The sequence below is a fragment of the Aptenodytes patagonicus genome, chromosome 1 (assembly GCF_965638725.1).
Source record: "Aptenodytes patagonicus chromosome 1, bAptPat1.pri.cur, whole genome shotgun sequence".
NCBI lineage: Eukaryota > Metazoa > Chordata > Aves > Sphenisciformes > Spheniscidae > Aptenodytes > Aptenodytes patagonicus.
The window spans coordinates 180,619,942-180,632,805 of NC_134949.1; the positions used below are offsets into that span (position 1 = coordinate 180,619,942).

The 12,864-nt window shown below is 39.8% G+C and overlaps 1 protein-coding gene across 1 annotated transcript in view; it reads right to left on the reverse strand.

Annotated features, from left to right (window-relative positions):
• Positions 1 to 1,770: 1,770 nt before the first annotated feature.
• Positions 1,771 to 12,864, reverse strand: part of UCHL3 (ubiquitin C-terminal hydrolase L3) — a 47,116-nt gene continuing 36,022 nt past the window's right edge. Inside the window, exons 7-9 of the mRNA XM_076362771.1 lie at positions 8,793 to 8,868; positions 3,297 to 3,355; positions 1,771 to 2,000 (exon numbers count right to left, since the gene is read on the reverse strand). Of these exons, the coding sequence (XP_076218886.1) occupies positions 1,917 to 2,000; positions 3,297 to 3,355; positions 8,793 to 8,868 (219 nt within the window). The 3' untranslated portion in view covers positions 1,771 to 1,916. The remainder of the gene's footprint in view (positions 2,001 to 3,296; positions 3,356 to 8,792; positions 8,869 to 12,864) is intronic.

Consider the following 12,864-nt stretch of genomic DNA (forward strand, 5'->3'; position numbering starts at 1 on the left):
GATCATTGAAGAGCATATATGCTGTCAATATTTCCCTAAAGCAGACAACTGATGTAGCTTGTTTAACAGCTTTGAACTGCATTTCCTCTTCCTCTCTTCCCTCACCCCCCTCCCTACCCTAAAAGCACCTTATCTGTATTAACTATGGCTTACTTTAAATGTAATCCTCCAAGTCACCTTTAGCATAAAATATGCAATATCCCAATTAAATCGTGACAACTTTTATTTGTTTTTTCTGATATTAGCAGGAAGACAATGCAGCTGCTTTGGTTACTAAAGCCTTTGATTTTTATTTAAAAGCAAGTTTCAGGGCTTTACTAATGAGCATAGCAACATAAAGCAAGTCTTAACGATACTGCATTTTATTGGGATGAAAAAGTGCTCAAAAATAGAAACTTGTTAGTGTTGTTCTTCCCCCTCACTTTTCCAACCAGCTCACTTGTAGAAAACAGACTCTTCTTGTTAGTGGACTCTCCAGGTGACATGTTTTAGACAAACACTCTGACTTCTTCTTTAGAGTGCAAAAGATGTTCTTAAGTAATAAGACAGACTCGCAGGCCTCTTTCTTTCCTATAAAGGAGGAAAACCCTGCCAGATTGCTTCTGGCATAACCCCATTCGTTTTTCCTGCAATGACAATTGATAGAGAATGAAAGCACCCTCCGGAACACGGAGGGTTCAGTTTCCTTTGGCAGAGGTCTTGACTGGAAGCAAACCTGAATTATTTCACTTCAAAGCAACAAATAAGGAATATTTTTCTGGAATGTCAAAAACATGCACATTAACCAAAACCAACCTTCACAAGAATCCTAAAGCATAAGATTGCATAGCCAAAAAAAACCCCCACAACCCGCAAAACGACCAGGTTGTTACTAATTCAAGTGTAGAAATTGGTTAACAGTACCTTAAGATCCAGTGGGTAGGGTGGGAGGGATGGCACAGGGGAAGGGTAACACATAGCATTCAGTAATGCCACCTGACAAACTTAAAATAGATATTCCTAAAGGGAAAAAAAAAGTATATGACCATCATAGCTATCTTAACATCTGTAGTCTGTTTCTGTTCTTGTTACGCAAAACTTCAATACAACAATCATTACTTTTCTATCATTTATTTCAGTTAGGTGAGATACTTCACATTGCTGTATTCACCTGCGTGTGCCCTCCGCAGTCCTACCATTTGAACTAGCATTAATTACTAGTGTGGCTTTTCTGGGGCAAAAATCCATGTTGGTTTTCCACATACACAAATAGCAAACACTAGTTTAACTAAAGCTTTTTGACAATTTATTAACATTATTAGGCTTGAGAAACAAAATTAAGTTTTATTCAAAATGTAAAGATTAAGATAATTTTAAAATGTTAGTGCTCACCAACAGTAAGAAGAAACAGTCCTTTTTCTGCCTTTTTTCTTCCATATATTCCTTTATAAATAATGCACTGGAAAAAAATGCCTTTGTCTTTTGAGTCACCTGCAAAAGTTCTTATAATATTCTTGGATCGTTAGAATTAAAAGATGGAGATAGCCTCATATTTCAAGTTTTTACCCATTAACATACCACATACTCCACTCAAAATGTTATCTGTGAATGATACAAATGATAATCCTACTCTGAACTAGTTCATCATTATGAGGATGAAGTATCACAGACAGTAATTCCCAAAACTTTTAAGGGGGTGGAAGGGGAAAAACCCACCACATGGAAGTCTTGCACAAAACACATGCGTGTATATAAATACCCAAAGTTGCTTTAGGAACAAGCAGCGAGATATAGCAAGGACAAATGCAAAGTTTATTCCACGTATGCTACAATTAATCAACATGTTAGGGAAGTATCAAAATTTGTACTATTAACATATGGCAACAGTTTTATTGTTACAATACATTGCAATAGATTAGCCCCACTGGAAAAGGCTTTTAAGCTGCAGACAGTGCAATTGCATTAAATCTTAATTCTTCTGGGTCACGTTCCATGAATTTCTTGCAAACTTCTATTGCATCCTAGGGAAAAAAGTAAAAAAAAAAAACAAAAACAACCCACAAAAAACCAAACCACTATAAATCGTACTTATTAAAAAAACCCCACAACTTTAATATGAAGATATGCTTTATACAAACTATGCTCAAAATGGATTTTGCCATAAAGGATTACTAAACAGTGTGACAAGTCTACATAAACTGTATTTCTGATCTGAGTTACCGCTATTCAAGATTTACAGTGCTCACATGGGCAGCATAACAGAGCAAAAGTTTTATGCAAAACCATAGCAACAATGATTTTTGTGCCTGAATATTACTTTGTGCAACAGATGTGTTGCTTGTCTGACTTCCTAAATGCATCTCTGAAGTTTGCCTTTACTAGTACTGCTGTATTCAGAAATTTTTCCTTTGTCTCAAGATGACTTTAAGCTGTGTGGGGTAAGTGAAAGATTGTAAGTAATTCCTTCATCTAGCTTTAGGGTGCAATCTGGAGAACACATGTTATCAGTAAAACAGAAAAAAGCCACATGGGAAAAAAGGAAAACTTTATCTAACTTCTCCCCCTGCCCAAACAAGCACAAATTGTATGCAAACTTTACAGACATTAGTCTATGCTACTAAACTATTAAAAGGTTTTGTTTGTTTGTTTTTTAGTTTCTCTGGTTTCTTCCTTTTGCAAAGCTAATCCAGTCTGGATACCAGATCTATGCATTGCCTTCTCTCAGCTTCAACTTCGCATCATTCTGTGGGGATGACAGTTTATCCTCCCAATTCAGTGTATTCCTTTCCAATTCATTTCTCAACTAAACAGCTCCTGACACAAAGAAGCACCCAAAAGAAGCCACAAAACTGGAGAAGAATGATTATTAGCAAGTGTCAGAAAGGAAATAAACTTCTGTCTAGCATGGCACCTATCAAACTATAACTAAACCAAAAGGAAAGAGAATGAAAAATTATCTTAAGTTTTCAATCTGATGAATTCATCTCACGTAAAATTTGAAAGGAACAGGGGTATACGAAAATCTCAGCACATAAAAGTCTGTTTGATCTTCTGTTATGGTCAACCTTTCTGACATTTCTTGTTACCATGTTATGATACTCTGTTATCCAGAGTCACAACATGAGCATTCTGAAATACCTGTTTTAAAACTGAGTAAACCTAATTTTGTCTCACCATCCCACTCGCTCTATTCCTCATCCAATCATAAATATAGCAAGACTTTTGTATAAATATTTTTATAAATATTTTTAATAAATTCTGTGGAAATAGAGCAAGAATTTTGTATAACACCATTTAAGAAGGTTTTCTATTCCTACCTCTAAAAAAGAATCGTCACTAGTTTCCCCATGGTTTATTGGAAACGGCTTGCGCCCATCTGTTGAAACACAAAGCAGGATTGAACAACACATTTATAAAATTAGAAAAGCTTCATTTTTCCAGTTAAAGCTATTTGAACACATTTTTTGCTCTTCACTTACAAAAATGCTACCTCATTTTTCATAAAAGAATCACACATGCACATAGCTATTCCTGGTCTCTCCACTGCTGACTGCTTCAACAGGTATCATTATGTTACATTAAAAAAAAAAATCCAGTCAAAACAATGAAATACTTTTTAATATTTTATTTGAAAACTTTAAGGCTGTAAGTTGCAATTGTTTTAGTGGTGGTATAGTACTATAGTACTTCAGTTTTTCAAGTAGAGAAGAACAATTTCTACTACACTTAATGGATTTACCCAGACAGACAGCTGTATGTCTGTGGCCTTTGACAGCTGTGATCAGGGACACCACGACAGAACAGAATACCAGCCCCACCAGTTTGAAGAGTCTGGCATAACTGAAATGTTACTCTCACTTAAAATAAAAAAGCAAACAAACCCAATAAGTTTAAGTACTTTCACAGCATTTAAAAATGGTTGCTATAGTTAATTATTTTTTCTCCCATTTCCAATATAATAATGCTATCATTCTCACCATTTTAAAAATAATTTCATTCATAGAAGTATGTTTCAGGTTACTTGTGAAGACCTAACAGTATGAGAACATATGTCAGGGTATCCTAAGTATTTGCTAGACCAGATTCCCTTTTGGCTATGTCCTCCCTTTGAAAGACTTTTCCCTCCCCAAAGATTCCATCAACGTTGACAATACTTCCAAATTCCATTTTCCATAACCAAAAATAGATTTGATGTTAGAAAACTTACAGATTTACATGAGCAAGAGGTTGTTCATTATTGTAACAACCATGATTGAAGATACAATGCAAAACCCTCAGAATGTGCCAGGGAAACAGAACTGAATGCCCTGTACTGTTGCAAGCTAAGTTTGATTCAATTTTTTTTTTTTTTTTTTTTTACATACATCTTGGCAGAACAGCATTTTAATTTCATGTGCCTATAAATAATGTGTTTTCTATGGCAAAAACATCATAACCATTTAACATCCATGTGCTTCCTTAGCATTTTCTGCCTGCCAAAGCCCACATGCTGGCCACAGTGACTGAAGCCAGTGAATCAATTGAAAAACCTTCTCCCATTTTCCTACTTTTAAGTATTTTTTGCTTTCTTCCACTGGTACAGAGAAAAGTTATTTTAAGAACAAAGGAAATAGTAGTATTGGCATTGCACTATATAGTGGAGCTAAACACCTCTTTTTTTTTCCTTCCTTTTTTTTTTTTTTTTAAATTTAAGCAAAAAATTCAGGTGGGTTTTATCTTGCATCATATTTATGGAAAATAGCTAAACATGGTAATCATAGTCTGTAGTGTGCTTTTTAAGCAGAGCAAATTAATGCACAATGAAAAGGTAACATGGAAATAGTAGCACACAACCAAAAGAAGAGCAAGCCATCCATCACACCTTGAAATTTAGAGTCATAAAATATTTATATTGCATCCTACAGTAGTTGCCTCACTATTTGATCTAGTTCACTGACAGACATACAGCATCATAAAAATAGAGAAATGTGTGCCTATTGTTCATGACTTACCACTGATAATACCCCTTAGATCACCTTAATATTAACATAAGCACTTCTTATATACTGCTTATGTCCCAGGTTATGATTAGTTATCACCCGTTAAGGGCATTGCTTAATTACCTGTTGATTTTCAAAAGATGAAAATGTTCTCACCATAAAATACTGCAAAAATTATGTTAGGAAAGACCAGTGACTTGCAGTTTTTAAATCCTGATCTACTTGCTAGTTTTCTGAAGCGCCTGCAGCAAAACCTAGTTGCCCAGCAACATGTTTAAGATTGGAGTCATAGAATCATAGAACAGAATCATAGAATTGTTTAGGTTGGAAAAGACCTTTAAGATCATCAAGTCCAACCGTTAACCTAACACTGCCCAGTCCACCACTAAACCATGTCCCTAAGCACCACATCTACACGTCTTTTAAATACTTCCAGGGATGGGGACTCAACCACTTCCCTGGGCAGCCTGTTCCAATGTTTAACCACTCTTTCAGTAAAGACATTTTTCCTCACATCCAATCTAAACCTCCCCTGGTGCAACTTGAGGCTGTTTCCTCTCGTCCTATCGCTAGTTACTTGGGAGAAGAGACTGACACCCACCTCGCTACAACCTCCTTTCAGGTAGTTGTAGAGAGCGATGAGGTCTCCCCTCAGCCTCCTTTTCTCCAGGCTAAACAGTCCCAGTTCCCTCAGCCGCTCCTCAGAAGACTTGGTCTCCAGACCCTTCACCAGCTTCATTGCCCTTCCCTGGACACGCTCCAGCACCTCAACGTCCTTCTTGTAGTGAGGGGCCCAAAACTGAACACAGGATTCGAGGTGGGGCCTCACCAGGGCCGAGTACAGGGGCACCATCACTTCCCTACTCCTGCTGGCCACACTATTTCTGATACAGGCCAGGATGCCATTGGCCTTCTTGGCCGCCTGGGCACACTGACGGCTCATGTTCAGCCGGCTGTCGACCAGCACCCCCAGGTCCTTTTCCGCCAGGCAGCTTTCCAGCCACTCTTCCCCAAGCCTGTAGCGCTGCATGGGGTTGTTGTGGCCCAAGTGCAGGACCCGGCACTTGGCCTTGTTGAGTGTCATACAATTGGCCTCGGCCCATCGATCCAGCCTGTCCAGGTCCCTCTGCAGAGCCTCCCTCCCCTCGAGCAGATCAACACTCCCGCCCAACTTGGTGTCGTCTGCAAACTTACTGAGGGTGCACTCCATCCCCTCATCCAGATCATCGATAAAGATCTTGAATAAGACTGGCCCCAACACTGAGCCCTGGGGAACACCACTTAAGACTGGCCGCCAACTGGATTGAACTCCATTCACCACAACTCTCTGGGCCCGGCCATCCAGCCAGTTTTTTACCCAGCGAAGAGTACGCCCGTCCAAGCCATGAGCAGCCAGTTTCTCCAGGAGAATGCTGTGGGAAATGGTGTCAAAGGCTTTACTAAAGTCTAGGTAGACCACATCCACAGCCTTTCCCTCATCCACTAAGAGGGTCACCTTGTCATAGAAGGAGATCAGGTTAGTCAAGCAGGACCTGCCTTTCATAAACCCATGCTGACTGGGCCTGATCACCTGGTTGTCCTGTACGTGCCGCATGATGGCACTCAAGATGATCTGCTCCATAACCTTCCCTGGCACCAAGGTCAGACTGACAGGCCTGTAGTTACCCAGATCCTCACATCACATCACATTTGCTAACCTCCAGTCAGCTGGGACCTCCCCAGTTAGCCAGGACTGCTGATAAGTGATGGAAAGTGGCTTGGTGAGCACTTCTGCCAGCTCCCTCAGTACCCTTGGGTGGATCCCATCCGGCCCCATAGACTTGTGTGTGTCTAAGTGGTGCAGCAGGTCGCTAACCATTTCCCCTTGGATTATGGGGGCTTCATTCTGCTCCCCTTCCCTGTCTTCCAGCTCAGGGGGCTGGTACCTGGAGTACAACTGATCTTACTATTAATGCCTTCTTTGCCTCAGTCTTTAAGTACCTCAGCCTTTTCCTCATCCTTTGTCACTATGTTTCCCCCTGCATCCAATAAAGGATGGAGATTCTCCTTAGCCCTCCTTTTGTTGCTAATGTATTTATAGAAACATTTTTTATTGTGTTTTATGGCAGTAGCCAGGTTAAGTTCTAGTTGGGCTTTGGCCCTTCTAATTTTCTCCCTGCATAACCTCACAACATCCTTGTAGTCTTCCTGAGTTGCCTGCCCCTTCGTCCACACATCGTAAACTCTCCTTTTTTCCTGAGTTCCAGCCAAAGCTCTCTGTTCAGCCAGGCCGGTCGTCTTCCCCGCTGGCTCATCTTTCGGCACATGGGGACGGCCTGCTCCTGCACCTTTAAGATTTCCTTCTTGGAGAATGTCCAGCCTTCCTGAACTCCATTGCCCTTCAGGACTGCCTCCCAAGGGACTCCTGTCAACCAGTCTCCTAAACAGGCCAAAGTCTGCCCTCCAGAAGTCCAAGGGAGCAGTTCTGCTGACACCCCTCCTTACTTCTCTGAGAATCAAAAACTCTTACCGTTTTGTGATCACTATGCCCAAGACAGCCTCCAACTGTCACATTACCCACAAGTCCTTCTCTGTTCGCAAACAACAGGTCCAGCAGGTCGCCTTCCCTAGTTGGCTCACTCACCAGCTGTGTCAGGAAGTTTTCTTCCACACACTCCAGGAACCTCCTAGGCTGTTTCCTCTCTGCTGTATTGTGTTTCCAGCAGACATCTAGTAAGTTGAAGTCCCCCACATGAACAAGGGCTAGCAATTGTGAGACTTCTCCCAGCTGCATATAGAATATTTTGTCTGTCTCTTCGTCCTGGTTGGGTGGTCTATAACAGACTCCCACCATGATATCTGCCTTGTTGGCCTTCCCCCTGATTCTTTCTTACCCATAAACATCACCATCATTAAGCTCTAGACAATCAAAACACTCCCTAACATACAGGGCTACCCCAGCGCCTCTCCTTCCTTGCCTATCCCTTCTGAAGAGTTTATAGCCATCCATTGCAGCACTCCAGTTGTGTGAGTCATCCCACCATGTTTCTGTGATGGCAACTATATCATAGTTTTCCTGCTGCACAATGGCTTCCAGCTCCTCCTGCTTGTTGCCCATCCCACTGTCTTTTTGGGGGGAGAAACCCTAATTCCTACATGACCATTCTCAGGTGCTTCCATCGTTTCTAACACATCCATAACCCTTGTGTCTTTGCTGCTGCATGGATCTCCATGTCATTAGAGAATATCTGAGTAGAAATTGGTGCTACACAATCTGAAGAGGGAAAAAAATAGCTGTAATTCAGAAAAGAGAGACTACTGTTTTACAGTTAACTGTCTAGTGACGAAAGGTAGAAGAAAAAATAACCAGCCTATAACAAATCAGTTGCAGAATATTAGTATCTGCTAATATCCTGACTATTCAGTTTAAACTGTATCACTCTATTTAATAATATAGCTAATACTTCTAAAGTGGCATACAGTTCATTTATTAATTCCACAAGCAATTCAGGGACATAACAGTACTTTCCTCTCTGAAACTTCGAGTGTTCATCAATTCTTTCTTGCTTCCTCCTGTCCTTGTAAATCATAAAGGAAGTTTAGAGGCAGTCTAGTATTCTGTACCATTTTATCTTAATAGGAGGGAAATGAGGGAAGGAGAATCCGAAAAAACAATGGGAATGCAGCTGCAATTGTTTGACAGAACACCCCACCCCCCAGACCTTATGATGCAGTTGAAAAGAACCTAGGCCCTACATTACATCAAGTAATCTCTCTCAAACTTTGATAGTTAACAACATTACTACTTGTATTTGTTTCAAACAAATGGAGAGAGTGGATAAAAAGTGTTCTTACCCAATTCATAGAGATGACCACCTACGTTAACTAATGCAATAAAGTGAAGATCTACTTTTTCATCTATACTTGGTGCCTGCAAGACAAAACAAAACAAAAAGAAATTGTGTTCACTAAAACTCTTATCACAATATGATTAATGAGAACATATCATCATAATATGCAAAACACCTGGCCAACAGAAATCACAAGTGAGAAGCACATTCTGGATCTATACAGAATGGCAGAAGTCACACTGCAGAACATTTCGGAACATAAGGCAGCTTTCTGCAATGCACAGATCAGTAAATCCTTTCAGTAAAGTATCTGGAAGTACTTCCAATTACAGCTTTACATAAAACGTTTATTTTTCATTACTGAATTAGAAGTAGTATCAGCTCAAATACATTAACATTAAAAATAGATATTCATATAAATAGCAACTCCTTCACTAACCCATCTCCCATAACAAAGTGACGCAGGGCTGAACTCTGAACCTGTAGTATTTTAAAACTGAAAATATTCACTTGGTCAAAATAATTTTTTCCTCGTAAGCCATGTATAGTACAGTTAACCTGTTCCCTCTTCACAGGCAGTCGAAAGAAACAGTTCACACATCTTAGGTGGGGAGGAAGGAAAACAACCAGAGGTGCCTAGACTGAAATTTCAACGTGGCATTATACCAAGAAAGGACTGAAGTGCAGTGACAGCATCAAGTGACATGACATAAAAAATGGTTACAGTTGGTAAAGATCTATCTAGCCCAGTACTGTGTTGCCAACTACAGCAACCAAAAGCTTTTTCAGAAGAAAACAGGGCATGCACAGCACGGTACTCTGCCAGCTCACATTCCCAGCATGCATTAAACAGTGGTTTTTGAACTTGTGAGCCAAAAAGTGCATCACCACTGTTGTGTTCAACAGCAACTGATGGTCTTATTTCCTCATCAATCTGTCCAGTCCACATCTGAGCCTTGGTCCACAATTTAAGAAGGTACTGTTTGAGGGAATGGGAAACAGCACCTCAGGTTTTCTTAAATTATCAAGAAAATCTTGAGCATGCCATTTTCTTCCATCTTGTAATTACTGTTAGCCTTATATGAATTTCTTGAAGCACCCCAAAAATCTAAGAATTTGCCAGAAACAGATTAGAGCGTAAAATGAGTTGTAGAACCTTCCAGTCGCATCACGTTTTCAAGACTGGAAGCTTCCTTCTTCCTGATGGTCACGAAAAAAGACTTTAAAAGATGATCTAAATTGAAGACATGTAGCAAACAACCAGAACAATAAAGCAAAGGACAAGAAGTCACCGTAAGTCCTTCAATACATCAAGAACGCCAAAGAACACAGCATTACAGAGGAACTGCCAACAGCTTACAGAAATTCTATGTAGCAAGCTCAAAAACGAGGGAAAAAGAAAAACAAAACAAAAAAACCACATAACCTCCCCTCACCCTCATTTGAGATTAATCTCCATGACCAGTTAAAGTGTGAAAGGCATAAATACCCTGTTTCATCTCTGTTTCAGAGGGCCTAGAATGGAGAAAGAGCATTCCTGCTGCTGAAGATGAGGCAGCTATCAAAGGAACGAGAGGACCTTTCCACCAGATCTCCAAGGAGTCTTTTTCCCCTATCGCGTAAGTGAATTGCTGTTGAGAATTTTGCTTTACAGAAGGCCAAACAGAGACAGGGCTTAGAAAAAAAACCAAGCAAAACAAGCAGCCTCTAGAGTTTGGCTACCCAGTTGTAAACTTCCAAGGGCCACAGGTTTCCGTAACTTCCTGAAAACGACACAAGACAGTAGCTGACAACCAATGGGAATAACAACAAGGTGCCATCAATCAACCAACAGTTGAGAGGCATCTAAACCACGGTGCTATAAAAGCGTGCAGGCAGGCAAAGGTGAGTCCTTGCCAAATCCCACATTGCCACCTAATCCCCGTGTAGAGACATGACTTCATGGCTGTTCACTTACCAGTTAAACCTACCAACTAGGAAATCTGGGCTTAAGGAATTTCAGAGTTAGGAGAAAGACTACTGCCAGTTAGTCTCACTTTATGAAGGAAATGGCTTAGCATTTAACAGCTTGCATCTGAACATATGCTACCTGGGCTCAAATTGACATTAACTAGAAGAGCTCGAAGTATCACTATTATTTCAGAGTACTTTGAGATGTTCAGGATTTGGTTTTGATCACATTTAGAACAAAATACAGTTGTCCCTTTGACCGTTTTAAGGGTTGTGTTCTTTGCCAGCTTCTAATAAACACCTTTTCTGTAGAGGGACACTTGGCATGCTTGGAATGCCGAGCCTATATACAGCTAGAAGATGGATAGGGACGCCATCAAAAAAAAAAAAAAAAAAAAAAAGCATGATTAACTTTTCATAGAGTTTACTTGAAGACAGTGATGCTCCTATAGAATCCTGCTGAATTTTTGTACATGCCTAATCTAAATAACATGCTTCCATTAAGTGCTACTGCCACAACCCGTGAGGGATGTTGTTTTTACATTTTTAATTCCCCAACCTCATAGAAAGAATGAAAGTGCCATGCCATTATTAAAGTTTCTACCACATGTTCTAACGTAGACAGCCTCCTTCCTTTGTGATTTCTTTTCATCTAATGGAGATAGTAGTAAATTTACTACCAAGTAGATCTATTACATTTCTTCAAAAATTAGGATTTCAATAATTTTTGACAGGCAATTATTTGCATAATCATAAGCACAGAGAAACAATAGGGTCTGAATAGTCAAAATAACCTAAAACTTTGTATTATAAAAAACTGTTGCTTATGATTTAGGCAAACAAGTAACTGGATTAAACTTTCCCAATGTGATGAATCTGATCCAAAATCCCCCCGCCCCTCCTTAGGTACAAAAAAAGATATCCATTGTGTATGTGTGCATGCACACGTGCACACAGACACACACACGAAAAGAAGCCTAGTCAGGCCAATTTCTACTTCACTGGGAAGCTCTAGAAATTCTAACACTTGAACCACAAGATTTTAAATTTCAAAGGAATGGAAAGAAGAGGGAACGTCAGCTTAAGGGAGATGTCTTTTGTGGTCCCCTTGAAAAGCTACACCTTTGGCCAAATTTTCAGCTTTTAATGAACGGTCTGTGTGAATGCTTAAAAGAACAAGAGAACCTAGTTCTAAGGAGGCTGCCTGCATGTTCATCACTAGGTAGTGTTTTCAGAGCAATTACAGAGGATTTTCTCTTGATTAGTCTTCTTGTCAAAGACCACTGTAACATCAACATCAGTCAAAAGTGTTGGGATGACCTGTTCCTTTGATTTTTTTTTCCTCTTAGGAGCCCACTCAATGTGCAAAAGGAGACAGCAGTTTTGAATGACCACATGTATGAACCACAAGGAAGGAGAAAGACAGAGGAGTCTAAACGAGATGATTGTCTAACCAGGATTTGGAACTAACCTCTGGGATTCAAGACTCATTTTCCAAGTCTTCCAAAGAGCTGCAGCACTCAGTGAAAGAAAATTTATATTTCTTTCCTATCCGGAAAAGACAGAAAGAGGACAAATACCAGTATCTTGGGTCGCTTACAGAAGGCTATGCTATGGTTTCAACCTTAGTATAAGAAATAAGTTTTGGTAGCATGGGTTAGTGGACATCACTTTTCCAATTTCTCTCTTCAAAAGAAAAAAAACCCTGAAAAATAGTGACCAGTAGACTTGAAACTGATTTGAAGAGGAAAAATGCAAGAAGTTTAGCACTCAAAGTGATGGTTCTGAGAACACCTTCTCAGCTGTAATTTGTTCTCAAGGTACTGAGATAATGCTCAATGATAATATGGTGTATCTTCATGAATACCCAGTCTCGTATACAAAAGTGACAGCCAAGGTTGTCAAGCCCTCTAATCTTGGATACCACATTAAAAGCACCTAGATAGAATCATAGAATCATTTAGGTTGGAAAAGACCTTTAAGATCATCAAGTCCCAATTTTTCAGAGGATTTGACTGCCTTCTCTTGCTAACCTGGACATTCAAATTAAGTAATAAATAATTACTGACTGCTGTGAGAAATCAATTTTAATTGAATTCTCTCAGACCAATACCCATTAGTTCATG